Source organism: Lichenostomus cassidix, chromosome 20 (genome assembly GCF_008360975.1).
Source record: "Lichenostomus cassidix isolate B80296 chromosome 20, HeHo_3.0, whole genome shotgun sequence".
Lineage (NCBI taxonomy): Eukaryota > Metazoa > Chordata > Aves > Passeriformes > Meliphagidae > Lichenostomus > Lichenostomus cassidix.
The window spans coordinates 5,297,867-5,325,301 of record NC_139500.1 but is presented as its reverse complement, the minus strand read 5'-3'; the positions used below and the strand labels follow the sequence as shown (position 1 = coordinate 5,325,301).

The 27,435-nt window shown below is 42.5% G+C and overlaps 3 protein-coding genes across 9 annotated transcripts in view; 2 read left to right on the top strand and 1 right to left on the bottom strand.

The window, feature by feature from the left end:
• The window catches only part of DIDO1 (death inducer-obliterator 1), a 53,359-nt gene extending 43,594 nt beyond the window's left edge, over positions 1-9,765 (top strand). For all 7 annotated transcript variants that reach the window (XM_085079642.1, XM_085079640.1, XM_085079645.1 and 4 more), the window contains one exon: positions 4,696-9,765. In XM_085079642.1, the coding sequence (XP_084935768.1) occupies positions 4,696-8,045 (3,350 nt within the window). In that variant the 3' untranslated portion in view covers positions 8,046-9,765. The remainder of the gene's footprint in view (positions 1-4,695) is intronic.
• A 1,672-nt stretch (positions 9,766-11,437) lies between these two features.
• TCFL5 (transcription factor like 5) lies at positions 11,438-18,633 on the top strand. Its single transcript, XM_085079650.1, is given in 8 exon segments — positions 11,438-11,613; positions 11,863-12,595; positions 13,301-13,487; positions 14,055-14,214; positions 14,911-15,151; positions 15,563-15,704; positions 16,347-16,434; positions 16,437-18,633. Coding segments are annotated over 7 exon segments (1,578 nt in total). The 5' UTR covers positions 11,438-11,613; positions 11,863-11,864; the 3' UTR covers positions 16,466-18,633.
• COL9A3 (collagen type IX alpha 3 chain) overlaps positions 17,443-27,435 on the bottom strand; it is a 34,733-nt gene continuing 24,740 nt past the window's right edge. The window contains exons 23-32 of the mRNA XM_085079647.1: positions 26,844-26,897; positions 25,885-25,956; positions 22,916-22,951; positions 21,581-21,625; positions 21,310-21,342; positions 20,773-20,919; positions 20,358-20,412; positions 19,488-19,670; positions 19,168-19,245; positions 17,443-18,461 (exon numbers count right to left, since the gene is read on the bottom strand). Coding sequence (XP_084935773.1) covers positions 18,286-18,461; positions 19,168-19,245; positions 19,488-19,670; positions 20,358-20,412; positions 20,773-20,919; positions 21,310-21,342; positions 21,581-21,625; positions 22,916-22,951; positions 25,885-25,956; positions 26,844-26,897 — 879 coding nt within the window. The 3' untranslated portion in view covers positions 17,443-18,285. The remainder of the gene's footprint in view (positions 18,462-19,167; positions 19,246-19,487; positions 19,671-20,357; positions 20,413-20,772; positions 20,920-21,309; positions 21,343-21,580; positions 21,626-22,915; positions 22,952-25,884; positions 25,957-26,843; positions 26,898-27,435) is intronic.

The following is a 27,435-nucleotide window of genomic DNA, read 5'->3' as shown; positions in this document are numbered from 1 at the left end:
TAAAAAGGAATTCACCTTTCTGGGAAGCTGACTGAGCTCTCCTCCTACCTTAGTGTAGCACTAAGCTCAATAAAGCATTCTTAGAGCTTCTGTGGAGGAGCAACAGTGGCTGGGACAGGTTTTCAACAAATGGAACATCATTTGTTAAGTGCTGTCCCTTCCTCCAGGAGGTGGCCAAGGGTGCATGCTGTGCATCCCCAGACAAGATTTTTCTCATACACTTCAAATGTCTTTTATTCGTCCTTGACCAGTGCACAGTCTAGGTGATTCTTTTTAGGCAATAGCTAAAAAGACAGGACTATGGCTGTCTAAATTACAGTATAAGTAGAATTGTTGAATCTCAGCACTTCATAGTCTGTAATTTACTGAATTTTTTGAAAGATAGGCAAAAACTTACTCCCATTTCATAGCCAAGAAGTGAAAACACTAAATACCGAACACCTTGGCACAGGGATGTAGGCAAAGAATCTTAATGCCTGGACTGGTTTTTCCAGGCAGAACTAAAGAAATGCCATCCTTATTGGGCAGTAGGATGGAATTGGCCATTGAATGTACTGTAAATGTCTGCTGGTCTGATAAATAACCCAGTTTACCTAATTGTTACCTCTTGCATTCCTGTGGAAATATCAGCTGTTTTACACTTCTTTTACTTCATTGTGGGTTTCATTTCAATTGAAACTCTTTACCTTATATTGAAGTCTGTCAAATGTAGTTAGATTTTACTATTAGTAAGAGATATTTATAATGTCAGACTGGTTTTGCTGAGTTTCAAGTGCGAAAGTATTTCAAAACTGGAAGAAGTTGCTCAGAAGAAATTGAGGTCTCATCTGCAGGTGTTCATGGAGGCAAATTTTATAACTCAGGTTTTCAAATTGACATAAGTAGTTAAAGGTTAACAGAAACAAGGTTCCAAGGGCGGGCAGGCCATGAGATGCAAGAGTTTCACTGAAGATTCACTTAAGAGTTCTGCTGTCAATTAACACTTGTTGGAAGATCCTGCAGCAGCCTTTATTTCACAGCTGGCTATGTGGTGTTGGGTTTTAAAAGCAGGTGAAAAGAATCAGGTAAGCTGTTCCTCTGGTTTTATGTATATATGAAAACCACAGCATGTAATCCACACTTTTTAATGACATCTGATGGAATTTACTGTGTTTTCTTTCTTTCACAATCAATAAAAATACTTTATGGAACGTGGTCATTGTCTCCTTAAATTTAATCGCGTGCCTTCCAGTAGAGTCTAGGAAGGCCTGGAAAAGTGTTGCCTTTAGATGGTTTGATAAATATGAGCTGAGGGGGGAGGGAGGGAGAGGACAATCAAACCCTGCCACTCCAGAGATCCTAGTTACAAGATATTCCAGCTGTAGCAGCCAGTTCCATCAGGCACGTATGGATTGGGAATTTCTCCTGTTTTCTGATGGATTGGATTTGGAACACAACTGAGGACTGCGCTAGTACCTAGAAGATCTGCAGAAAACTTTGATATGGGCAGCTTAAAAACGAAGGAAAATGGAGGGTTATCCTGATTTATTTAAATATCTCAGCTATTTATTACTAGATTTTATGCATCATGGGCTCTTCTGCACTGTCCTTTTGCAGTGGTTTACGGTATGTGAATTCACTTCCCTGTTTCACATACACACCAGTTCCAGCTGTAAAAAATAGTATAACCAGACTTCATTAGTAATAGAAAGTGATTTATTGAGGGATTTAGTGGTGATGGGAATGTAAAAGCTATCTTACATAGTTGAATTTTAATAAAACAGACATATATCAGCAAGGATTCAACAAATGCTGATATGTCTTTTGGTAGTTCTTGATGGGGACCATGAGTTTTCATAAAGTAAAAGGCATGAAATCTCATGTTGTTTAGAGTGCTCTTAAGTGGACCAAAATTTTACCTGAACTGTGAATGGAGTTTGATATGTTCATATGTTTGATATGAGCATATTTCATTAGGAAAAGCAGCAGTGAAGGAATGTGGCATTACAAACCCAATTTTCTGTGCCAGCCAGCTTCACTCAGCAGAGGAGCCTGAATGTGGAGTGGTGGCACAGTGCGGGGAGTGATCTGTAGCCCTGAATTAAGGGACACAAATCTGATGACAGTTGTCAATTGCTCTCATGATTAATTGGGACAAATATTTAAATGGCTTTGATAAAATAGATAAAATCTTTTATTGGTCTGTGCAGTTTAAAATTCACCACAGGTGTGCTTAGTCCATTCCCATGGGTCTGTCAGGGATGGGTGGATGTGAAGTTGTGTCTTGAACAGTGCAGATCAGCTTTTACCAGCTGCTGATGACATGGAAAAATGGGGCAAATATATACATAAATACGGTAAACTTGATCTAATAAAAAATGTATTTAAGGCTAAGGAAAACAAATATTAGTTCAATACTAATATTTAGTATATCCTGTTTTAATGGCTTTAGTTACAGGAGGTAACTCAATAAAACCAGATTGCGGATTTCAATGCATAGTAGGATAATAACTGTTATAAATAATTTAGCACTGAAAGCTGCTAACTCTGCCAGCACAGCTTGCAGCACTTTTAAAATGTGTGTTGTTGAAAGGCAGTCATTGAGCAATAGTGGCAGACTGCAGTCAACATTTTGTTGTTCCTAAAATTAGGCACTTAACCTATTTATGGATATTGAGATAGAACGGGGCTGTGGCCTTTGAAAGCTGCTCTGGCTGTGTGTCTTCATTGAAGGAATCATGTAGTATTTGATCTCTCTGAACTGAGTGGGTATAGAAGTCAGCTTAGGCAAAAATTCTAATATTTGTGTAAAATTCTAGTTTTAATGAATTTATTCTATGATGACTAAATTCTCAACACAATAATTTATAGCTAATGCTATTAACTTACTGCTGGAATTTTTTGCCTCGAGAGTGATTAAAATTTTACCCTGTTTTAATTAGTGACTTGATCTCTGTTTCTTACAGAGATTTGAACCTGATTTCTCAGTAATTGCTGTTTATTAGATATCCTGCCTGATGGATTTTTGACACCTGTTTATTTCAGTTATTCGATGTTTGAAATTCATTGTGACTAACTGCATAAATCTCAAGTCTCAGCATGAACATTGGTAACCAAAACATTTAACAACAGCAAAACAGCAAATGCCTACTGGGAGTTTCTGGGTCAGCTGTTTGTGAGATGCTCTGCACTGGTCAACACACACCAGCTGGGGAGTTGTTATTCATTAACATAAATTTAGGAAAACATCGGATGTGGTTTCCTCATTAGATGGTAAACTTAGTCCCAGTAAAACTTCTGAGTTGTTTCACCAGAGTAATGTATGTGTGATGTGGTTTGCTAATGGAATATATCTGCTGCTGTGGGGTATGTGTTGGTATCAAAAAGGCTTTGGTGCGAATAATTAGATATTTAACGTTGCTTAATGAGAAATTGGTTTAATAAGAACAAGGAACATTTTATATAAAAATCTCCTCCTTAGGGGATCTTGAATAGAAGGATCACCATAGGTCAGAGCCCTTGCCTTGCCATTTATCCGCAATGAATATTATCTTCTGTTTTGCAATATTATCTTTTATTTCACAGGTTATTTTATGTTTCTATATTACTGCTTCCTTGCTGAATGCAAATCATAACTGATGGCACATATGGGGGAAGGACAGTGCTTTTAAAGGCCATTTAGTCCAGAAGTTAAAAGATTTCCCAACATTTGCCACCACTGTATGTTAAAAGATTTAGTCCCCGCCCTTCGTTCTAGGCATGTTTATCTGCCATAAGTGTCAGTGGGAACTGTGCGTGTAAGAGGAAAAAATACAATAGCAGGAAACAGGCCTACAGCCCTTTGCATTTTTCCTCTTTATTTGAAACTTATTTATCATTTCTGGATATACTTCTCCTGCAAGTCTGAAGCTCTTCACAAAGGAGCAGTTCTGCTCATCGTGTTTTGTACTCACATATCAAGGCCTAATACCATCACACTGCATCCTGCAGCTCCAAGACCACCTCACCCCCCACACCAGCTGCTGGCCCAGCCAAACATCTCCTGGGCTTGTTTGGAGCATCCACAGTTTCCCTGCTTCTGTTGCCTCTTAAAATAATGTCTAGCTGGCAAAAAACCACAACAAACTGGAAGTAATGACCAGATTTAACAGTGTTTCCAATTGCTGTTTGATGTGATCTTTTTAGCCATTACTGGTATTTATTTAACCTGGAGGCAGACAGAATACTTATAGGCTGGTATCAATGTGGACTTCTAGCACTGATTATAAAACAAATAGCAATGTTTAGCCCAGGTTTTCTCACTTTTCAATATCTCTGTATATTTGCAAACTATTTAAATGTAAATATTTGATTTTTTTCAGAAGAGAGGTAGGGGTGGTTGAACAGAATAAACAATGTAAAGATATAAAAATATGACAACTTTCTTTGGTTTGAACTTTTGCAGAGACACTTTAACAATGATGCCAGGTGCTGCAGTCTCTTATTAAAAATATCTTTTTAAACTTTTTAAACTTATGTATAAATAGATATAAAAAGTAAGAAATACAAATGCATATTCTTATGGACTAATGAAAATTGCTAATACGTCTGATAGAATTTTTAAAAACTGTTACCTTCATGACTTTTGTAGCAGCGACTTAAAAACTAATAGGTTTCTGCTGAAAGTATGATTAAAAATCAGGTTTTTACATATATAATCTTTGTGTTCTCTTTCAGGTCTTGAGTCATCTCGGCCAAATTTAATTCTTGGGTTGGTTATCTGCCAGAAAGGGAAACGTCCTGCCACCGAGACAGAAAAGATGGAGGAGAAGCGAAGCAGAATTCAAGCACATGAGGAAGCTGAACCATCCCTGTTCTCCAAAGGGCCTCCAGCTTCACAAGAGAAGAAAACTGCGAAATACACACTTTATTCAGGAGACTCCACCGTGAGTACAACACCACCTGGATCTCCTCCTCCACCACCTCCACCCCCACTTCCCGTTCCAGACACCTCAGCAGTGACACCTTCAGTGTTAAAAATACTGTCATCCATTAAAAGTGGTCCCACAACTACTGTGACCCCACCGATTTCCACGGCCGCTCCTGCAAGCAGCACTGCCACGCACTCGTCATCCTCCAAAACCGCAACACCTCTCGAGCACATCCTGCAGACCCTCTTTGGGAAAAAGAAAACTTTTGAGCCTCTTGCCAAGGATTCTGGAACTGTTCAGTCTTCCAGTCAGGAAAGCCAAGCTGCTGCTGATGGTGGCGTGTCAGCAGTTCCTCTGTTAGATCCCATTGTGCAGCAGTTTGGGCAGATGTCCAAGGACAAAGCCATAGAAGAGGAGGAGGATGACAGACCTTATGATCCTGAGGAAGAATATGGTCCAGAGAAAGCCTTTGAAATGCAGACTGGTGAAAGTGTGGAAAAGCCATCCACTACAGCAGAACTAGAGGATGAGGCCTACGATCCAGAGGATGAAACTATCTTGGAAGAAGCAAAAGTTACTGTTGATGATTTACCCAATAAAATGTATACAGACACTAAAAGCAGTTCTTCAGAAACACCTGCTTCATTTGTGTCTGATTTATCTGCATCCTCCTCCTTGGTAGAACAGCAGAAAATGTTGGAAGAATTAAACAAACAAATAGAAGAACAGAAAAGGCAGCTGGAGGAACAAGAAGAAGCCCTCAGACAACAAAGAGCAGCTGTTGGTGTTTCAATGGCACACTTTTCAGTGTCTGATGCTTTAATGTCACCACCACCAGCAAAAGCTTCTCTAATGAAGAATGAGTTATACCATCAGGACCAGCAAGCTACACAAAAAGCAGATTTACCTTCATCTTTAAATCAGCAAGCACAAGTTTTAAACCAGGGCTGTGACCCAAGGCAAAACAGAGATCCCCGACAGGCTCGAAGGATGGCAACAGAGAATGACAATGCTGATTCTCGAATAAAGCCACAGGTAGTACAGAACGACATATCCACAAGAGAAGTCGCTCCAGCAAGTTTTCCAAATGCTTTGCAGACTTCACTTGGTAAGGAAGATAATGCTTTAATTTCCACTACTCAGCCTGGTTTTACTGCTGAAAATTGGGTTTCAAGTGAACAGGCAACTGCAGTGCCCCAGAAAGAGACACCTAACAGCAAATTTGAACACACCATTCAAGTTACTTTGGAAAACTTGAATCAAACAGCTTCTGGAGATCCTTCTGCTTCCAAACCTGTACGTAAAGTGCTGCTCCCAACACCTCCAAGTACATCTTTTCAGCCTAATTTCTCCACATCAAATGACAGCTCGTCTTTGCAAGATATGCATCAAGTGTCATGGTCAAATGAGTCAAAGGAAGCAATGGGAAGGGATTCCTTTTCAAATACCATGTTTCCTCCACAGGAAAAGGCAGCTGGTCACTTTGAGCCGGAGATGGGTCTTTCCTCAGTGCAATATGATGAACAAAGAAATGCTCAGTCTCATCAGTTTGTAGAACAAACTGAATCTGCACCAGTTCAGAGTGAAGGTGGACCTCCCCCCCAGCATTTTGAGGAAAACCGAGCGTTTTCTATGTCTGGGCAGAAAGGGGGACCTCCCATGATGCTCAATGCACCTGGAGGACCTCATGGACCTAATTTTAGAGGGCCAGCACCACAGTTCTCTGAAGAGCACGGTTTTCCAAATAATGATGGGCAAAGAGGACCTCAGTCTGGAAGATTTGGTGGTCAAAAGGGTCCCATTCCTTCCTTATTTTCTGCACAGCATGGACCACCTCTTTTTGGTGATAACAGGGGCCCTGCCCCTTCTTATCATGGTGGTCCTAGAGGAATGTCACCGTCTCGTTTTGAAGATCACAGGGAACCTCACATGGAACAAATGGAATTCTCAGATTCCCAATATGATGAAATGATGGGGCCTCCAGGACAGTTTGAAGGACCAGATTCCTCTCAGTTTATGGGAAACAGAGGACCTTCACCTTTTCCTTTTGGAGGTCAAAGACGACCTCCACCAGGTCAGTTTAAGGGACAGAGAGGAGGCCCTCAGTTTGGAGGGCCAAGAGGTCCAGCCCCAGGTCATTTTGGGGGACCAAGAGGGCCTCACCCAAATCAGTTTGAAGGGCAAAGAGGTCCAGCTCCTAATCATATGCCTGGTCCAAGAGGACTTTTGCCACAGCCATATGAAGAACGGAGGGGGAGCCCACCACCCAGATTTTCCAACCAGAGAGGTCCAGCACCACATCAGTTTGGAGGACCAAGAGGAGGCACACCTCCAATGTTTCCAGAAGAAGATGAACCTCCTTCCAGATTTCACTACCAGGGTCAGTCGCCACAAGGTATGAAACCACCTCCAAGACCACTCCTGGACCTTCCAAGCCATCCACCAACCCACAGAAAAGAGATGTGGGAGGAAGGTGGACCATCTGCACCTCTTTCCAATATGTCTGGACAAGGACCTGAGTCAGAAGGACAGTGGCCTGCATCTGACTTCCGAGAAGGCAAAAATCCTGACTACAGAGGCCAGCCATTTGAAGGGAGACAGAGATATGAGGGAGGAAATAAAGACAAGGGTTTAGATCAGCCAGAGTCTCAACAAGCAGATAATCGCCAAGGTAGAGGCTTTGAGGAAAGACGACGGGATCGGGAGCATGGCAGACCTTGGGAAAGAGACCGTGGCAGAAACTGGAGCAGAGACAGGGACTGGGAGAGACACAGAGACAAGGAATGGGATAAAAATAGAGATAGGAGCCAAAACAAAGATAGAGACAAGGATTCGGAGCGGGGTAAGGACTGGGAAAGAAGCAGAGACCGAGATAGGACAAGAAACAGAGAGAGGGACTCCTACAGAAGACGTGATAGAGAGCGATCGAGAAGCAGAGACAGGGATCGCGACAGAGAGAAAGACAGGGACCGGGATCGAAGCCGGGAAAAGGAAAGGGATCGAGACAGAGATCGAGATCGTGACAGGGAAAGAGGGAAAGATCGCAAAGATAGGAGTAAGAGTAAGGAAATTGGTAAAGAGACGAAGCCAGAAACACCGAAGGAAACTCCGAAACCAGTGGAAACTGAAGCTTCATCTTCCAGCAATCAGTCCTAGAACTGTGACTGATACTTCCCACAAATAATACACTTCTGCAACACAGCAAGGACTGTACATCTGTAAATACTGTATATATTTTCACCTTTTAAAAAATTCTGTTGTAAAACTAGCCTTACCCAATGTACTGACAGATTAGTAATTTTTGAACAACTGTGAATGAAAATAATCAGATAGATGAAAAGCAAGAACATACTGGACTTTCACTTGCTGCATTTTGTGCATAATGTTTTTCTTACAAAGATTCACGTTACCTGTACTGAAATTTTGTTTTTTCTACTTGCATCTTTATCTTAAAGTTTCCATTTACAGTACAGAAATGGAAAAAGTCTAAGAAGAGCATATTGCTTTTTAAGATTATAAAGTTATGTTTTCCAGTAACTTGAATTGTAATTTTATAGGGGAATTTAATCCAGACCTGAGGAGCCATACCTTTACATCTCATTTATGTGATATTTTGGTGTCAAAGTTGTTCCTGCAGCACAGACTAAAAACGTTGGTGTCATGTTTGTTTTACAATGGAAGGGTCGTGTGTTGAGGAAAAGGCTGCAGAAGAACAGTGTTAATAATTACTCGTGACTGATGGAGGATTTGGAAATGGAATGTTATAAGCTTAAAGTGCACTATCTTCCTTTTATATACACATATTTTGGGTCTGGAATCCATCTGTTAAGTGTACAGCAAAGAAACAAGTCATACTTAGTTATTTTTCATGAGGTTTTAAATATCCCATGTTTGCAAACCTGTCATTAAAGAAAATACAAGAGTATCACCTTCCTAACCAGCAAACTTATAAAAGCATCAGACATTTATTTTGAAAATTGGTAAACCAAAGGAAGGAAGAGAATTTGGCAAAATAGGCCACTAAATCTGTTACTTCAATTGAACTGATTTAGTGGAGCATTTTTTGGTTTTGTTTAGGTTTTGCAGAATTTTTCCACAGATTTAAGAAATGTCCCAATTTGATTGAACTTTTCATTATAGAAGTGCTCTTTCATTCTAAAAGGGCTCTTGAAAAATAAATGATACTGTTTTTTTGTTAGACCCTACTTAGGCTGGCAGTGTATATAAAACTCTCCAATGAAAAAGATACAGCTGCATTAAAGTTTAAATTATGGTTGTGCATCATGTTGTGATTGAAGAGGGACATTTTTCATGGTGAAATACATCACATTGCTACTTCTCATGTAGTCCTCAAGCACGTAATTCTAAAGTGTGAATAAAACCCCACTAATTTATTTGAATGTGTAAATTAACTATTGGGTAAATATTTTGGTATTTTGCTAAAATAGATTTGGAAATGTGAAATTAGATTCCTGTAAACATTTTGCATCTCGAGGACTATATTACAGGTAGTGTGTGTGTCACCACAGTCACATTGGTGCATCCTTGAGGTCCTTGTACATCCAGGATTTCCTGGCTGAAATGATCCTCTGTGTCCTGAACCCGAGGGAAAACGGTAACACGCAAAGAAATGGTATTAAATGCAAACATCAACTGCAGTGTAAGATTTTTTTTCTTAATGAGATGTTTCTAATTTAAAGACATACATAAAAGTATGCAAAATGTGTGTTTGTTTAGGTTTACTTGGTAGAAATTTCTGTAAATTGTATTTTATATGGCAAAATATATCACTGTACATTAAAATATGGGACTTCACAGGTTTTTGTTACTGTAAGTAGAATAAACACCTACAGAGAGCTGTTGTCCATTTCTTAAATGTGTATTTGTATATTATTTTCTACATTTTGCTATTGCTCAACGAACCATGAGAGACTGATGGCACGCGGGTTTTGTTTCCTCATAGTTTATTGGCAGATATTTTGCAGGTTGTCACAACCAGCCAATGTTTGATTGTGGGCTATCTAAAAAACAGCCAGAAATCTGTGCTTGTGATTCTTTTCTCAGTTCTAAAGCATCCCCTAATTTGTTTTGAAGTTTTTTTACTTCTGAATCAGGAAGCTTGGAATTTGAAGATTTTTACATCAAAAAATTTGAAGAAAAGAAAAAAGTATTAATTCAGGTCACACCATTTATGAATTTCTTGACTTTACATTTTTATGAAATAGATGTGTGGCTTTTCATCTTCTAGGAGTTTAGGGAATCTGTTTATGATTTAGGAACAGTAAGTCCATCCTCCCAGCTACCAAGTGGCAAAAATTTAAAAAAAAAAAAAATCAATAGCATAGACAGACACCAGTGACTTTGTTAAACCATAGCTTTATGTAGTTAACCATCAGCTGGAGTTGGATTTTGCAGCAGGATTCCTGTGTTCTCCACAGCAGCAGGCGGTAAAAGCCAGGCTGAAACCAACATAACAATTTAACTCAATTTACAGAGACTAAAAATAGTACTGAATGATTGTCCTGCATTGCAGGAAAAACAATTCTCCGGCTTTGTCCAAACTTTTGATGGCTATGAGAGGACTCACTGCTGTGAGCTGTAGTCTGTGTTGGTACTAAGCTAGATTAACTTTCCAGAGAGTACTTTGCTAAATCCTTTTTCTGTAAAAGCCCCTGCAAATCTAGAACAATATAAGCAGAAATATTACTATGTATATAAAAGTGTATAATATTCCAACTGTGACCATTGTGAAGGGGAATGTGCAGGAGGATTTGAGAAGCAGGAAAGTGTGTATTGAGTTCAGCTCAATGCTGAACTAAACTGCTTTTAAAATTTCTGGTTTTGTGCCTAGAGGGAAGTCACGAGTGAGGCTGTCGGACTTTGGCTGTACCTCACGGAAACGTCTGTGCACGGCAATGTCTGTGCACACTGCTTTGGGATGTTTTTCCTGTCAATTACCCATCCCGGCCCTTGGCGGGATGCGCTGGGAACTATCGCTGCCTCCGATCGGGCTCTCCCTGCGGGATTCGGGGTTGGAATGGCCCCAGGGCCCCTCGTGGGGAATGTCAAGGGATTCCTGTTAATCCCGCTGGTTGTTTTGCTTCCTCCTTCTCGCCCGAGCGGTGCTTTTAGCCTCTCCGTGCGGTTGGTGCAGCCGGCGCAGTCCCCTCACGGCAGCACAGCCGCGGCCGTTGCTCTCTGTGAGCTTCCCGTCAGTGACAAAGCCCACTAACAGCGCTTAGCCTTAGCCTAAGCAGTCGATAGGCTCCATCAGTTTTAATTTGGGTTAAGAGCGTGTGCCGAACCGCAACTCAGCTCGAACCGTAACCCGCAGTACTCTGCACACACCCGCTGCAGCCCGGGCTCGGTGCGGGTCAGTTTCAGCGCTGAGGGCGGCAGGGGCGGGGCCAGCTCCGCCTGAGGGCGGGCAGGGCGGGGCGGGGCGGGGCGGGGCGCGCGCGGCCGTTGGCGGCGGTTACGCGCGGCCGTTGGCGGCGGCGCGCGGCGCGCTCGGGCAGCGCTCGGCCGGGCTGAGGGCCCGCGCGTCCTCTCCCGCCCCCGCCCCGCCCGGCACTGCCCGCCCCGGCTCCCCACGGCTGCCCCCGGCCGCGGCGGCCCCGCTCCCGCCCGCCCGGCCTGCCCCCTCGCCGCCCGGGCGCTGTGTCAGGGGGTGCCAGGCCGCAGAGTGCCCGCAGGCTCCCCGCCGAGGCCGGGGCGGGGACAGGTGAAGGCCGTTTGTCGTGAGCAGCTGTGCTGGAGGGGGAGGGAGGGTCTCACCCGGGGAGGGAGACATGGTCAGGGTGTCAGGTACCCCGCCAGCGGCAGCTTGGTCCCCGCTCCGTTACCTCGCCAATCAGTGTTAAGTGCGATTTTTTCCGCCTTTGGGTTTTTTAATGGATAGTACTGACAATTGTTGAAGGTTTAATGGTTTTCTGTTGAAAGGGACAGTGGTAACTGATTAGGTTTGCTGTAGCCATGTCAGGATCAGCCCCCGAGGAGCCTCAGACCATTCCTCAGAGCCCAGCTAGTGCTCCTGACCCCGCTCCCGTTGCTGTCGGACCTGCAGGCTCAAGTGACAGTTCCTTTGGTGAGCAAAACCTTGGCTTCGCCACCCCCGAGGCCAGCCTGGTGGAGATGATGGACATTGAGTACACCCAGCTGCAGCACATACTTTGCTCGCACACGGAGGCGCAGAGTAGCGAAGGTGAAGTGGAAGCCAGGCTCAGCGCTTTCTCCTCGCCTGGCCCCTCTGCAGACCCCCCTCTGCAGCAGCCCTCCCCCAGCACCAGTCAGGACGGGGGCTCATCCAACAGCTCTGGGAACCAGTCGGTGTGCCCAGTTACCTGTCAGTCAGGGTTGCCTTGTGACAGCTACTGGCCGAGTTCTAACCCGCACCTGGGCTATGCTGACCTGCAGGAGCTCAGGATGATGTTACTTAGCGAGTCCAACCTCCCCGTGAGCCAAAGAGAGAAAGCGCCCAGCAGTAGCTCTGCAGAAGTCTCGGGATGCAGTGTAGTAAAAGCTAAACAGGGTGAAAATTTCTTGGGGGAGAATAAGGAAAACATATTTGTTGAAAATTCGGCACTGGCACCAGAGGTTAGATCTAAACCTGCAGTAAGAGCTCGGTTGGAAGACAGATTCAACAGCAGCCCGACAGAAAACCCCAGATGTCAAGAACCCCAAGAATCTGGAGTAACTCTTAACAAGTGTGTTGCAATTACTTCTAGTTTATGTTGTTAAACTATGTATCATGTAGTTCAAAAGTGATTTGCTAAGTGAAACCTAAGAATAGTGCTTTTTTTAATACATGAGAAGGATGGGTTGGGCTTTGTTAAACTTTTTTTTTGCCATCAAACCTGTGACTCCACTGAGCTCAACTTAGGCCCCTCTGTTTATTGCATAAATGGTACAGCATGGAGTTCCAAAATTAATTGCTTTACAGCTTTATTCTTGATAATATGAACTGTAAATAAAGGCAAGAGAACATTACCTAGTTTTAATATGCAGCTTGCTAACAGCAAAGTAGACTTTTTATCATAATAATAATAATAATTGATTCGGGTTATAATGTGGAGGCCTGACTATGGAGAAAACTTTGAGCAAAAGTATTGTTTTACAACCTAACCCTGTACCTATCTTAGTGTGCTGACAAAATGTTTTATTGAGGTGTGAAGCAACTTGTTACTGCACAGAATAAAATACCTCCTCGGCTGATTTTCCTTTTCTTTTCTTTATTTGGTCCCTGAAGTGGGCAATATGGCAATAACAATGATTTCTGTTTACAGTAAATGAAAGTGGTTTTTTTGGTGATAGTTTCTAGAATATTTGTAGCTGTACTTTTTTTTTTCCTGCGCTCGTTTTCAATCAGTCAGCCTGGAATGTTTTCTGTGTTTGTTTGTTTTTGTTTAAAGTTTAGTGACATTGATCCGCCAGCCCTCAGAAGTGGTGGGTGTTCCTCTTCACCAGCAAGGGAACAGGTGTGCTGCACTAGGGAAAAATAAAGCTGCACCTGCCACACATTCCTTACCATTTACTTACCCGTTCTTTACCATGAATGCATGTTCTGCTGCTGGAAGTGCTAATCCTTCCCAAGCACAGGTAACTCTCCTCTGCCATTTTCCAATGCTGATAGTATTAACTCCTTAGGTGTAGTAGAGTTCTGAAGGTTTGTTGTAAAATGTGGTTGGATTTGAAAAGGGATGATCAGAATGATCTGTAATGCAATTTATTTATTAATCTTTTAGATATATTTAAGTCAGTTGTGTGACATTTGTAATTACCTGCATCCCAGGAATGAGCAGTAGGCCATGAGATTTCTTTTTTTCTAGTTTATCAGTTTTTCATCTGTGCAAGACAAGAAGGAGACACTTAGTACCATTTTCTATAGTTCCTTTCTTTCTGATTCGTTTTGATGAAAAGATACTTCCCCCTCCACAACTTGCAGTAACCTCTGAAGGAAAAGTGATAGAATGGCACTGAGAAATGTCAGAGGTACCCCAAAATTCATCATTCTGTCAAAATCCCATGCTTGTGTGTATTTGGGATTTATTCTGCCTGAAGAAGTAACTTAAGAAGTTAACAGAAAGATATCAAAATAGGGGTTTTTTTGATGTATATAATGCTAAAAGTATTTATTTTTTTATCTTTTTTTTTTTGTTTCCACAGACCTGTGGAACATCTTGCACTATTTTGGAAGCTGCCAAACATCAAGACCTTGGAATACCCAAGACATTCCCTTTTCTCTATCAGGAGGTTGAATCTACAAAACAGACAGTAGGTGCTATAAATAAAGCTTTGCCTGAGGAAGTTTGGATTAAAGTTGGAGGTAAACCGTTTATCTTCTTTTCGCTTGCTTTTCCCTTGGTCTTCAAATTAACTTTTTCTGATTTTGTGTCTTTTCTGGAATTAATATGATCTTAGTGAATGTGGGTGGTGAGGTTTTTATGGCAGAGATGCTCTATAGGCAACATGGGACTAGATTTCTCCAAGAAAGTTCAACACCTATGAGTTTAATTATGCTTTCAAAATTGTTTAGCACCTCTGGCTTGAAATGAGGAGACTTGAGGTTACAAAGTACCTTTGGGCCTTGGGTCAGCAACTGATTTCTTTAGAATCATAGAATCATTAAGGTTGGAAAAGACCTTCAAGATCATCAAATCCAACCTTTCACTGAACACCACCAAACCCTGTGGCAGAGAGGTACATTCTTTGACCCTAAAGCTGATGCAGCAGATGCACTCAGTATCAAACTGAAGGACATTTGAAGGGCTGCCTCAAGTGCTCCCCAAGGGCAGGCATGATCTCAGTGGGCTCTCTGAGAAAATAGAAGCTGTGTGGATTTTGGAATAGCAAGCAGTTCCTTAGGCCTTCAGGACATGTCTTGCTGTAAGAATCAATGTAGGTTGGCAGTAAAGCTTATTCCACATAAATAAAGCCCAAAAAGCTTTCCGTGATCACTATTTTCAGATTATTGGGAGAGTAATAAATTGGTTGTCCTTTTCATCTTTGTTTTTCCAACAAGACACCTTATGCAAGCAAGCCATAAACAGAAGTTGCAGCCGAATCAATCTGTTGGATCCGAACATGGATCGCAAACCTCTCGGTGAAATCCGGAACGCCCGGGACAACAACCAGAGCACTGCAGCTGCCCAGGGCCCCTGGCAGTCAGCACAGCCCAGCTCCAGTGTGCAGGTACAAAGTGGTTCCCAGGATGGAAGCGCCCAGAGAAGGGAAAGGCACAACCGCCTGGAGAGAGACAGAAGGTAATTCTGGGAGCAGGGGTCATGAAACACCTCTTGAAGCCTGAAATACTCATACTGCAATACTCTGATTATCAAGAGTAAATGTAAATGTGACGTATTTTGTGTTAGCTCCAAGAAAAAGCAGTGCAGGAGGTGAGGGTGTGGTGTTTGTTAGAGGAAAAATATATGTATGTTTCATTGTGGTTGTCTTTGTGGTTTTACTCTGTAAACAAACAAAATGGTTTTCAAAACATTTCATCCATTCTGTAAAGATAAGGTGGCTTGTGTGTAGTACAGCTAATACACAAAGCTTGTAGCAAACAAAAAGCAGTCCCCAAAGTCCATGCCTGGTAGTACATGTGAGTTGTCTTTCTCTTTTCTTAATTTTCCCCTCCCCTCTGGCCCGTGGTTGATAACCTTGGGTGTTTGCAGGCGCAGGATCCGGGTTTGTTGTGATGAGCTCAATCTCCTGGTTCCTTTCTGCACCATTGACACTGACAAGGCAACAACTTTGCAGTGGACAACTGCATTCCTCAAGTACATTCAGGAAAGGCACGGCGACTCCCTGAAGCAGGTTTGAAATCTGATTTCATTTTTGGTCTTGATAAAAATGGGAAATGTTTTAAAGTTGTTATAATGTAGGTGATAGCTGAGATGCAAAGCTTCTGCTTGATGTTGTTTGTGAAGGACCCACCATATCCTTGAACCTTCCTTTAATTTTTTTTTTGGTTTGGTTTTGTTCTCTAGTGAGAAATGACAGGCTATCCTCAGTTGGTGTTTTCAAATCAGATTTTAAAATACATTTTTTTATCATGCTCAATTCCTGAGCATGATCCTAGTTGGACAATAATATAAAATTAAGGTAGTCTTCAATAATTTTCCCTCCTTAGTTTTCTCTATTTTCTACCTCCTTCACAGTCTTCTGGGTAGTTTTCATGGACTTTTAGTTCAGAGAGGGGGATCACAGCTACATGCCCACTCTATATAGAGTGGGTGGGCAGAGTTAAAGGGTTACATGCCCTAAAAGCAGCTCTCATTCTCCCCACCAGCAGTTGCAGCTCCAGAGTAATTCTGGCTCTGCCAGGAATTTTAAGGAGAGTGTGTATTGGTCCTCAGCATTTCCTATTGAAGGCACTAATGAAACAAAAGCATCCATCTCAAGTAAATGTCTACATTACATATAACATTTCTTTTTTGCATTTTGATTTTTTTTTAGGAATTTGAGACTGTGTTCTGTGGTAAAACAGGCAGGAGGTTAAAAATAGGAAGACCAGACTCGTGTGTAATGTGCCCAGCACAGGAAAACCGCACGGCTATGGAGACCAAATAGTCTGACCTGCCCACCTTGAACTGTGTGACAATAGTCCAAACTGGGTTTTATTCTTTCCATTTACGTGCTGAATAGGAATTTGAAAGTGTAACTTGTAAATATGTATAAATAGAGTTTTAAAGGAAACATTCTTTATTGCAAATGGAAATGGAAGTTAACTACCAGCAATGGGAATCAGTGCCCTGTTCAAGGGGCTTTGGGACCAGAAGCTACAGGAAAATGTAATGACTAAGTATTTTTACCCTTTAGTAATACAAAATGTGCTTGTCATCCTGCTTTGGGGTCTTATTTAATTGTTTGCTTTTACTTTCTTTTGTAAAGATGATGCAACACAGTTAGGAAGAGCTGTAGAACATCCATCTGCCTGTTAGTTCAATGGCTAGATGCAAACTCATTCTTCCAGTTTAAAGGAAACTAAAGTTAGCATATTATAATGCCCATTTTTCCATTTAAAATGTAAATATTATATTGGTTACTTGGATAAGTGCATAGTTTCTAAACTGTGCATATTATGAATTTTCCATTTGCACACATATTTAACCTAATTAGCCCCAAAGAGTAGTGCAATGGTGTTGGTATTTTTAAATTCAGTACTATTTTTAATGTCTGCCACACAATTGTCCAACAGGTTCTTGTGTTGTTACTTTAGACTAAAAGTGGCATAAACAGTAGATATTTAAATGTAAAAACTATTTTTATATTTAAAGAGAAATATGATGCTTCGTTCATAGGCTTTGGCATATAGGACAGAAATAGAACTGTGTGTGAGCCGAGAATGGTTTTATTAATTTTTAAAAATAGATGATGCTAGCAAGTTTTAAAGTGTAAAAAGTTCTACCAAAATTAATACTGGTTTAAATCACGGGTAAGAACAATTGTGCAGCAATTTATATCCAAACAATCCTAGTAAAACCAGTTCTGGAAAATGGACTTTAGCCAAGCTAATTTGATTTGTATAATGACACTTACAACATCACAAAGAAAAGGTTAGAAAAAATCTCCTTTTATTTTTACAACAGTTCATACAGGTGGTTTTGGCTGGACTTTAAAAGAGCATCCTTTCTTAGGTGGGCTTCCATCACAATTACTGTGCAAATAGCTTCAGTAGAGGTCATGAAAATGCTGTTACTTCATTTCCTTTATTATCAAATGGAAATATACAAAAATTCTTCCCTGGAAATTAAAATATTTACATTACTCCTTTTGCAGAATTTGGTTGCAAGAGGATTACTGTTTACTAGTCTTGGCAAATATTTGAGGTGCAATGTGAAAACTTCTAACTGCCAGCACGGACTTCAGCAATGGTCATTCCTTAGGCCAGAAGGTTCAGATGTTAAAATACAGAATACTGAAATGCCTGATTTCCACTGATGGAAGAGGCAGCTCGGTGCCTGAGTGCCTTAACAACATGTCTGAGTGCACAAACCTGCAGGACTGAAGTCAGTTGGAGCAACACCAAGGAATTCAAATGGAAAAACTCAAACTTTCTTAGCAAAAAGTCGTGATCTTTAGTACATGGGGGGTGATGGTGAAAAGGAGCACTGCTTCCTCTTGCAGGTCTCTTGAGCAAAGGGAGGAATGAAAGGTGAGGTTGTTTAGCAGTAAAAATTCTGGAAAATAATTGGGGGGAGGAAAAGATAGTCATAAAGCATCTTTTAATTAAAGTTTTCATCTGATGCTTTCTTTTTCATAGAACTGTGTCAAAGTCTCCACTTAATAGAATAGAAGGAGCATCTGTCCTTTTAGCACTAGAAGGATTCTGTTTTCTTACAATGCACTGTTTATTTAAATATTCAGTCACTTCTTCACTTCTTGTACTGTTGGTTTATGATTTTTTGGAAGTTGATGCTGCAACAGCTCCCATGCAAGCCGACGTGTCACATATTCCTGGAGTTCCCTGAGCCCCGACAGTCCCAGGAGTCCCAGGATCCCCTGGCAGCCCGGGTTCACCCTGAGCACCATCACGGCCATTTTTAGTAATTCCAGGCACACCAGGTGGTCCTAAACGAGAGAGGGGAAAAGATTACATGAGATATTGCCATCTCTTCTTTTTTAATAGCTGTATATATGTGTTGCTTTTAGAGATCTTAATATACTTTGGGTGTCTGTACATCACACTTGTTATGGCCTGTTGAGTACAAGGTGTTTTCAATAAATTTACCCTGAATCTGGAGTATGTGCTTTGGATTTTTTTATCCCTAATCTGGTCAAGGGACATTTTGTCTGTGTGAGCTTACATTTTATTAACATGGATTAATGAAATTATTTTATGGAAGATTCTGAGAAAACCGGGTATAAATATTATAACATTTTATGGTATAAATTCTGTGGAAGAATTTAAGATAACATGGTTATAAATATTCTGGGTTTATGAAATTCTATCAATGCAGAGCCTGCTCTTAGTGCCTGTATCTTATTCATTGTACAGGTGTAATCCCAATTAGAAAAGCTGCTTTAATGGGTGAGCAAAATAAAGACTATTCTTCCAAGTTTTTAATAAAAATTAATTTGCATTAATTAAACTTGAATCTTTTAATAAAGAAATCCATCAGGAAGCAGACACCAACCTTTCCCTTATTCTGGAGCCAGAGCCTCAGAGTTGTCACACACCTTTAAATTAGTGCTGAGAGCCTATTGCCACCAACACACAGAGCTGTCCCTCCTCAGCCTTTAGTGATGCAGCATTAAATGATTTCCCCACACTTACCTTGAAGTCCTTGATCACCATCAGGCCCATCGATACCTTGGCCAACAGGTCCTTTATCTCCCTTCTCACCAGTGTCACCTTTAATCAGAAACACAATTTCCACAGTGAGCTGTGCACTGCAGCCTCAGCCAAGGACAAGAGAAGATAAAAACCCTCTGGATGTTGCAAGGATCTTTGCTTACAAGGCATCCCTAAAGATGCTGAACTCCCTTTAGAACTCCAAGGTTTGATCTCTTCTCCCCAGTGCTGAATTCAGCACAAGTTTGCAATTTATTTCAGTGGGTGTAAGAGAGAAGCAAACTGTTTGAGTCTCAACTCACCTCTGGGTCCAGGATCACCCAGCTCTCCTGTTGGCCCTCTGTATCCAGGGGGTCCACGAGGACCAGGATGCCCAACACTTCCCGTGGTTCCAGGAGGCCCTGGGGGCCCAGCTGGCCCAGGCCGTCCTGTCATCCCAGGAGCCAAGGGCTTTCTCAGGTTAGCAGCCAGCTGTGCAATTTGCTCTGAAAAACACAATTAAAACACACTAAAAAAATGTTCAACATTTGCACTCCTCGCTTGGGCAGGTTTTCCTGCCACTGCTCCTGGCAGAAGGAAACATCAAATCTGGCCTTTCAGCTCACCTGTAGCTTTTTAGGTTTTTTTAACATTTTTACAGAGGGAAATTTTAATCATAAATCTGCAGGGTTTTAAGCTGTTGATTACTCCTGTTTCCAAAACCACATTAAAAGATGTCAACTATTCTAACAATTGACAAATAATTCAAACAAGCTTTCTGAAGCAAACTTTCAGAGTTTAACCTCACTGCAAATAGAGAATGTAACTTCCAAATGCAAAACAGTCACTTTGGAGGAAGAAGGACACTCTGAGGAAATGAGTTGCACTGAGCAGAGGAGAGGGGAGGTGAAGTTCAGAATGACACAGGTTAGGGCAGGAGGTCTCACTGCCAGATCCTTCTGTCACAGCTGCTTTCAGTGCACTTTGTCTGTTCCCATGATGAATCATCTAAAAATACTAATTTTAGAACACTAAAAGACATTCCAACAAGGTGACCTCCTGAATAATTTCCTTACATTAAAGGTCAATGTATTTTTTTCATATCAAGACAGAAAATTATCAGATCTCAGAAACTGTCATATTCAGGATCGACTCATCTGGTAATTAAAGTCAGTTTTCTCTCCATTACTCACCATTTATCATTTCCCCACAGAGTTCTCTGATATGTTGTTCACTGGCCTCTTTGCCCTGCAATTAACAGAAGAATTTGTTGTTATACAAACTCCCTTATCAATAACCATCGCTGGCAGAAGCTTCAGGACACAAAACACATTTCCAGGAGCTCGGGAAGCAGCACAGGGTCCTGCATGAAGAGCAGAGGGTTCTTCCCCCTCTTCAAAAGGTGACAGCTTCCCTTCAGAACTCTGCTGTACTAATAGCAGAGATTAATTTTAATGTTAGGCCAGATATTTAATCTGGGGTTTGTTTGGCCTTATTTTTGCCTGCTGAACTGCAGGACCTTATTTTTTGGACAGCATCCAAACCCCACAATCCATTTATTCTCTTCACAGGCTCCCTGGCTGTGCCACAGAAGCAGCAGACACTTACAGGAGGTCCAGGTTTTCCTGTGATGCCAGGGACACCCCTCTCCCCCTGGTGACCCATGGGTCCTGGGTGTCCTGGGATCCCTGGGGCTCCAGCTGTCCCGTTAGGTCCTTGCACACCTTTTGGACCAAGTTCTCCTCTTTTTCCTGGCTGCAGTGAAGAATAAAAAAAAAAAAACAAAAACCACTTAAAATGGAAGACATGGTCCGTTCTTTTCTCCTGAGGGTTAGTTAAGACTTCCTTCAGATTTTCTGAATGGATTTAGATGATCATATAAATTTCTTACATCCTAAGGGTGTTTTTACATATATAGGTCAGGATAAGAGGAGCCCTTGCTGCAGCAAAATTATGAAACACATTTTGATATGTTGAATGCCACAACCCCCCATTTTTCTTATAGATTTTCTAGCGTAACTGTGAGGAAAGCTTACTTCTAGGGAATGACACCCGAGCAGAGTTTACCATATGGTTATAAAGATGCAACAGTCATGTTTACTCCTAAATCCTTTGAGGCATGACCCCCCAGTGTCTGACACTTACCTCTCCTTTTTGGCCAGGGGGACCAAAGGGACCCTGTCAGAAAGAAAAGGGAAATAAGAAAGAGTGATTCGTTCAGAAAATGCACATCTGAACCCAAATCTCCCAAGCTGCTGTGATGTGAGCAAGGCTTGGGTTGCCTTCTTTTCACAGCAGGGTTGGAGATCTTGGGTGATTAATTCTGACTGACCATAATGATCCATGGCTTTTTTCTGGTTTTTTTTTTTCTTCTGTTATTTGAAGAGTAAGTTCTACTGAATTTAAGGACACCTACCAGCTCTCCTTTGTCACCTGGGAGGCCATCTGCTCCAGCCATGCCCTGAGAGAGAGAGAGCAGAGTTAACACTGAACCTACTGCTGACAGCAAGGATCACCCTGAGGCTTGGATAACCCGAGGGAGATGGGAGCTCTCAGCAGCTCCAGCAAGAGGAAGTTAAGTTCTCCTCCCAAAGCTGAGCTCCACAGTAGCTGTTCCCCTGCTGATGAGGACATGGGTGGCAACAGGCAGCTGGCATGAGGAGTGGGTGTCCTTTGGGACAAGCTGGGACGTGGCTGAAAGGCTGAATTCACACAGATCAGAGCCTTGATGGGTTGGTTGTGAAAGACACCACAGGCTGGCATTGGTGTACCTCAAGCTGGGAATCTAAATGTTAGCTCCCCTTGCTCTGTGTGTCACAGAAAACGTGGCTTTGCAGCCACAGCCAAACACTGAGTGTCCATGGCTGCCTGAGGACAACAGCATCATCCACCCTCAAACTGCAGTGATCATCACTTGGGGAGGAACATCCCTCTCCTCTCAGTCCGGGGACAGGAGTGCAATAGTGCCTAAAGCTCTGGGGACATCATTGTGACAGCCAGGCCAGGGAGCAGCAATTTGCTCATCACCTGGGCAACCTGAGCATGGCTGGGGTGACAAACCAATCCCTGCAATCCCTGCCCTGCCCAAGGCAGAGCTGCCTCATCCCACAGCAGGTAATGAGCATCCTCATGGTGACTCCATGGCTTCCCAGAGGAAGTTATCCCAAGACAAACAGAGATCAGGTTTGTCAACAAAAGAGATCAGGTTTGTCAACCTAGCAACAAAACAGAGACCTCACTGACACTGGTAAACCAAACCTAGTAAGCAATGGTTATTAGGAAAGCCTCTTTTTCTGCAAAAACACACTCATGCATTAATGAAAGCCATATATTTGAAAAAAAACTGGCCCAAAAGCTCATTGCTGAGATTAAACCAATCATGGAAGTTGAGCAGGAAAAAAGTAAAAGATTAAACAAGTTCATTAGTGTGCCAAGCTTCGAGGTTAGGATGAACAATCCTTCATCAGGCACATGAAGCTGAGGAAAATCTGCACTTCTAAACTTCACTTGGGAGGAATTTGATGTGATCCTGCACAGATCCTTGTGGCTACAAAACACACAGCAAGAGCCTGGTGCTTGTATCACAGCCTGTTCACGAGTCTCCATTAGAGCAGACAACATCTGTGCCAATGCAGGGAAAGCTGGACCAAAGAGGGTTTTGTATTTTTTATATGCTGCAGGATATTTTCATTTGTGGAAGAGAAAGCTATTTCTGTCAAAGATTGACAACAGTATGAAAGTTATCACTTACCTGGTTCCCTTTGGGACCAGGAACACCAATAGGACCCTGAAAATAAGTAAGAGAAAGAAGTCAAATGAGCTCAAACTGTTATTTTCCTGTGAATTCCTGGTGTGGTCAGAATCTCACTCAGCAAGGGGTCAGGAATCAGTCTCCCAACTGCCAAGAGAGTATAAATCTCATTCACACTTCCTAGAAATAAGAAGGGATTTAAGCATTCCTGCTGTCTCTGTGACACTCTCCACAGTCCCTGGTCTGTGTTGTAGGATAATTTCTTAGCCTTTGATGTGAGGAGGAGGTTGGATTTACTTGTGGTATAAAACAGACAAGAATATTTTCATACCACAAGGGCAAAAAGTCAAGATGTTTTTCAAGGCTTTATTAGTCTGTAAATTTTTCTGGATTTAGAATTAGGGGCTCCTGATTTAAAGATTAATGGAACAACATGGCCATAGGAATAAAATACATTTAGATGATGAACTGATTATCAGCCCAGGAATAATCCAGGCAATTTGAAAAGTCCTTCCATCTTTATCTACCTGACATTCACAGAGAGGACATGAGATATTTTCAGCCCTATTTGTGATTTTTCTGCTCCACAGAGCAGAGCCAGAAGGAGTTCAGGAGAATCCCAGATTTTTTTCTCTACTGCAAAATCTACATGTGAAATTCAACCATTTTACCCTTCAAGCAGGATTTCTACAGCACTTTCCTCAATCTACAAACTGATCTTTTTTATTAACTAGATGTAGAGATGGCTCAGCAGAACAGAATCTTCAAGGAGGACATTCACACAGAGCAAGGACATGTTATTTTGCTCAAGTCAAGCACTAAGCTAAAAAGAGATTTCTATTAATGAAAAATAACAGAAAAACAGACAATAGAATGAAGAAATGCAAGGATGGCTACAACTATTTATAACACCCATTTGATGTCTGCTGATGGCAAAAGCAATATACTCCTTTCTGAACATTTTCATCTAAATTTATACCTCTGACTTCACAGAGTCTCAAGGCTCCCTGAGAGTTTATGGCAATAAAACACAGTTCAGTCACCAAAGACCAAGTCCTGCAAGGATTATTCCCTTAAAGACAAGCTTAGCCCAGAGGATTTTAATTCAAAACTGTGATTCACTGCAGTGGTAATTCCTAGCAGCAGGCACAAGTGAGAGGATTTTAGGACTGCCAGTCCCATGTCTTCACCTAAGTTTCATCTGATCAGTTGAACAAAACTCATGTTTTTGGCCAAATATTTAGTGCTACCAGTAGAGAGCTGAGAGAGGTATTGTCCCAATTGGCTGCTGGCTTCCAGAATCCTCAGGAATTTGATCACAATAAAAATCCTTTGGAAAAATATTCATCTGTTGCTGCCTCAGTCAGCAATAACAGTCAGATCCTTCCCCTCCCCATATCTCACTCCAGCAAGATGGTTGATATATTTTATCTCAATGCTATTTTATATCTTACAGTCAAATGCACTAAACCACTCGTATTTTTCATGCCAGCAAACACACACAGTGAAATGCTGGTTTATATTCCTGGCCACAGTCAGTCCAAGGACTGTGAAAAAGCCTGTCAGTACCTGTTAGCTCAGGCATGAAGGGAATTTTCTTTTTTTTTTTTTTTCACAGAAAAGCCTCAATTGATTTCAGGAGAGTTTGACGAGTTGGCTGCAGCTGGGATGGTGTAATTGCATTGATCTGAGTGTGCAGTTCTCCTCTTTATCCTTGTCAGGAGCAGCAGTGAAGCAATCCCAGGGCAGATATTGGGGTTTTTGTGTGTCCCCAGCAGCTGCCACCACCCCCAGCAGCACAGGCTGCTTGTTCAGGCTATAAAAACACAATCTGGGGGTTTGGGACCAACCAGCACCACCACCATGGCCAGCACCAAACCATGTCCTCAGATGTCACATCCACACTTTGTCTGAACACTTCCAGGGATGGTGACTCCAGCACTTCCATGGGCAGCCTGCTCCAATGCTCTACAACCCTTCCTGTGGAAAAAATTCCTAATTTCTAATCTAAACCTCCCTGCTGCAGCTTGAGGCTGTTTCCTCTCATTCTGAGCAATCAACAGTCACATCTTAGAGTAACCACACTGAACTTCAGAGCCAGAAATAAAACCCAGATTATTTTTTATTGCTTTAAGCATAACGTTTTTTCTCTCTCTGCTCAGAGCAGCTCCCTGGGCACTCCATGCAGAGGCCTCTTCCCCTCTGAATGTACATTTTCCACCACAGCAAAGCCCTGAATGCAGTCAAGAGCCCCAGAGCTCCACAATAACCCTCCTGTTTCACACTTCCAGCTCACAGTCCCTCCAAGAGGCTTTTTTAAACCTGCCTGGAGCCAGCACAGAAGGGCCATTGTGGAACCCCTGTGGTTCTGCTGCATTTGCTTTCACAGAAACTTCACCTCATAGCTGGGGAGGAGGGAGCTGGTGAACACACAGCTCCTGTTCTCCTGCAAGCCCCCAGCAAATGCTGCTCACTTTGCCCTGCTGGCTGCTTCTAAATGAGAATAAATTCATTTAAATAAAAGATCATATTTATTGTGAGGTGGGATGGCCAGGTGTGCTGCTGTTCAGAAAGAAAAGTAACTGATAAAACTGTAATTGAAAAAACCCCAGAAAGTCTAATCAAGCATCTGAGTAACAAAAAGGCATGAATCAGTTAGTTCTCCTGTGCTCCTGGGCAGTGAGGCTTTGGTGGAATCAACATGCAGAGCAGGGAAAAATCCCAAACTCTCTGTTCTGGCTAGGATAGGACCTGGAAGTCTCTTTTAAACAATCCTCCCTGTTGGAAAGCAGTGGGAGTTTCTGAAGTGAAACACAAGCCAGGAACAGAAGGGACAAGATACACAAATCCTGCTCCCTGCCACAGGGAGCTGGGACACTCCATGCACATCAGCCACACCAAGTTTGGGCCCTGCTATCCTCTAAATCCACATCTCAAGCAGGAATTATTCCCAGGGGTTTTGTCCTTACCCTGTCACCTGTCTCTCCACGGATTCCAGTCGGGCCAGGAAGGCCAGGCTCACCACTGGCACCTTTGGGCCCCTGTTGGGAAAACAACAAAAAACAAGTTGCAGCTTGACAGTGCCAATCCTGCACTCTTCAACACCCTGAGAGTGATCAGACCCCATAATGTGTTCAGAAAGGTTGTTTGTCTTGGTTGATCTCTCTCCCTTTTCCCCCAGGACCTGGGGACCTCTTGTGTTGGTTGGTTCAGCTCATTCCAGCTTCTCTCCTGCTCCTCTGAGGTCAGGAACATGCCAAGGTGCTCCAGACTTTGGCCTGGGTCCTTCATTAATAACCTCTTATAATTAATAGACCTTCAACATGTGTGATCCCACCAAGTGATGTCCTCAGCCAGTGTCAGGGGGAGTGGAGAGGAGAGGGAAAACTCTCTTGGAGAAGGGAGGGAGAAATATTGGGGTCCCCAGTGCAGCAAAAGAGAGGAGTTCACTGGAGAAATACAGGCTGGGAGTGGTCCAGATCAAGGAAAAACTGAGGTGTTCTTACAAAGGTCAAACTCCAAAAATCATATAACACTTTGGGTTGGAAGGGAACTTAAAATTCAGCTCATTCCAACCCTCTGTCAGGGGCAGGGACACCTTCCACCACACCAGGGTGGTCAGAGCCCCATCCAGGCTGGCTTTGGACATTTCCAGGGATGGAGCAGCCAGTTTCCTGGGCAGCCTGTGCCAGAGAACAGCCTCAAAACTCAATCCCTCCCTTTGCAAACAAACACTGAACATAAATCGTTCCTGCAGGCAGCTTATCTGGCCTTGTGCTCTTTCTCCTGTGGTGCTGAAGGTGTCACAGTGGTTGTGGCAATGGAAAGACATTTCTGCCTGTCCCTCTCTCCATCACCCAGCTGCCTGGCCAGAGGTTTGCAGAGAACTCTGACCTGCCAGAACATAATTGCCCCTCTCAGCACTGACCTGGAAACCTCGGACACCTCGGGCTCCTATGGGGCCTTGGAGGCCAAGTGGTCCCTGGAAAGAGAAAAATCAGCTTTGGTAAGAGAAAACTGAGTCACTTGTGTCATTAAAGTGGCAGAGAGGGAAGGTGTAGCTCTGTGCTGCAGTGCTTTGCCCCATGGCACTGCTCTGATGAACCACTGCAAAGTGGTGTTTGGTGTTTGCTGAGCTTTGGAAATGGCATTGGTATTGACAGAGAGGTTTATTTGTACAATCAATGCTCAAGAACACACCATACTCATCAGTAGTAAACATCAAGGACAGCAAAAAGAGGCAGCAATGATGGAGCACAGACAACATTCATTAGAAAGATCTGCTATCCCAATATTATGCTTTTAACTGATTGCAAGAAAAGGCTGCAAAACATGTGCTGCAGGTCCTTGGTGATGAAAAATGGCAATTGCACCCATTTGCTTGGACATCCTTGGTTCCAGCAATATAGAAAAAGCAGTTTGTGCTGCCAGAGCAGAGGCTTTTAAGAGCTCACCAGACAGAACAGGAGCCTTACCATTAGGAGTCTCTATTGCTTTCTCCTGAGAAAAATCACATATCC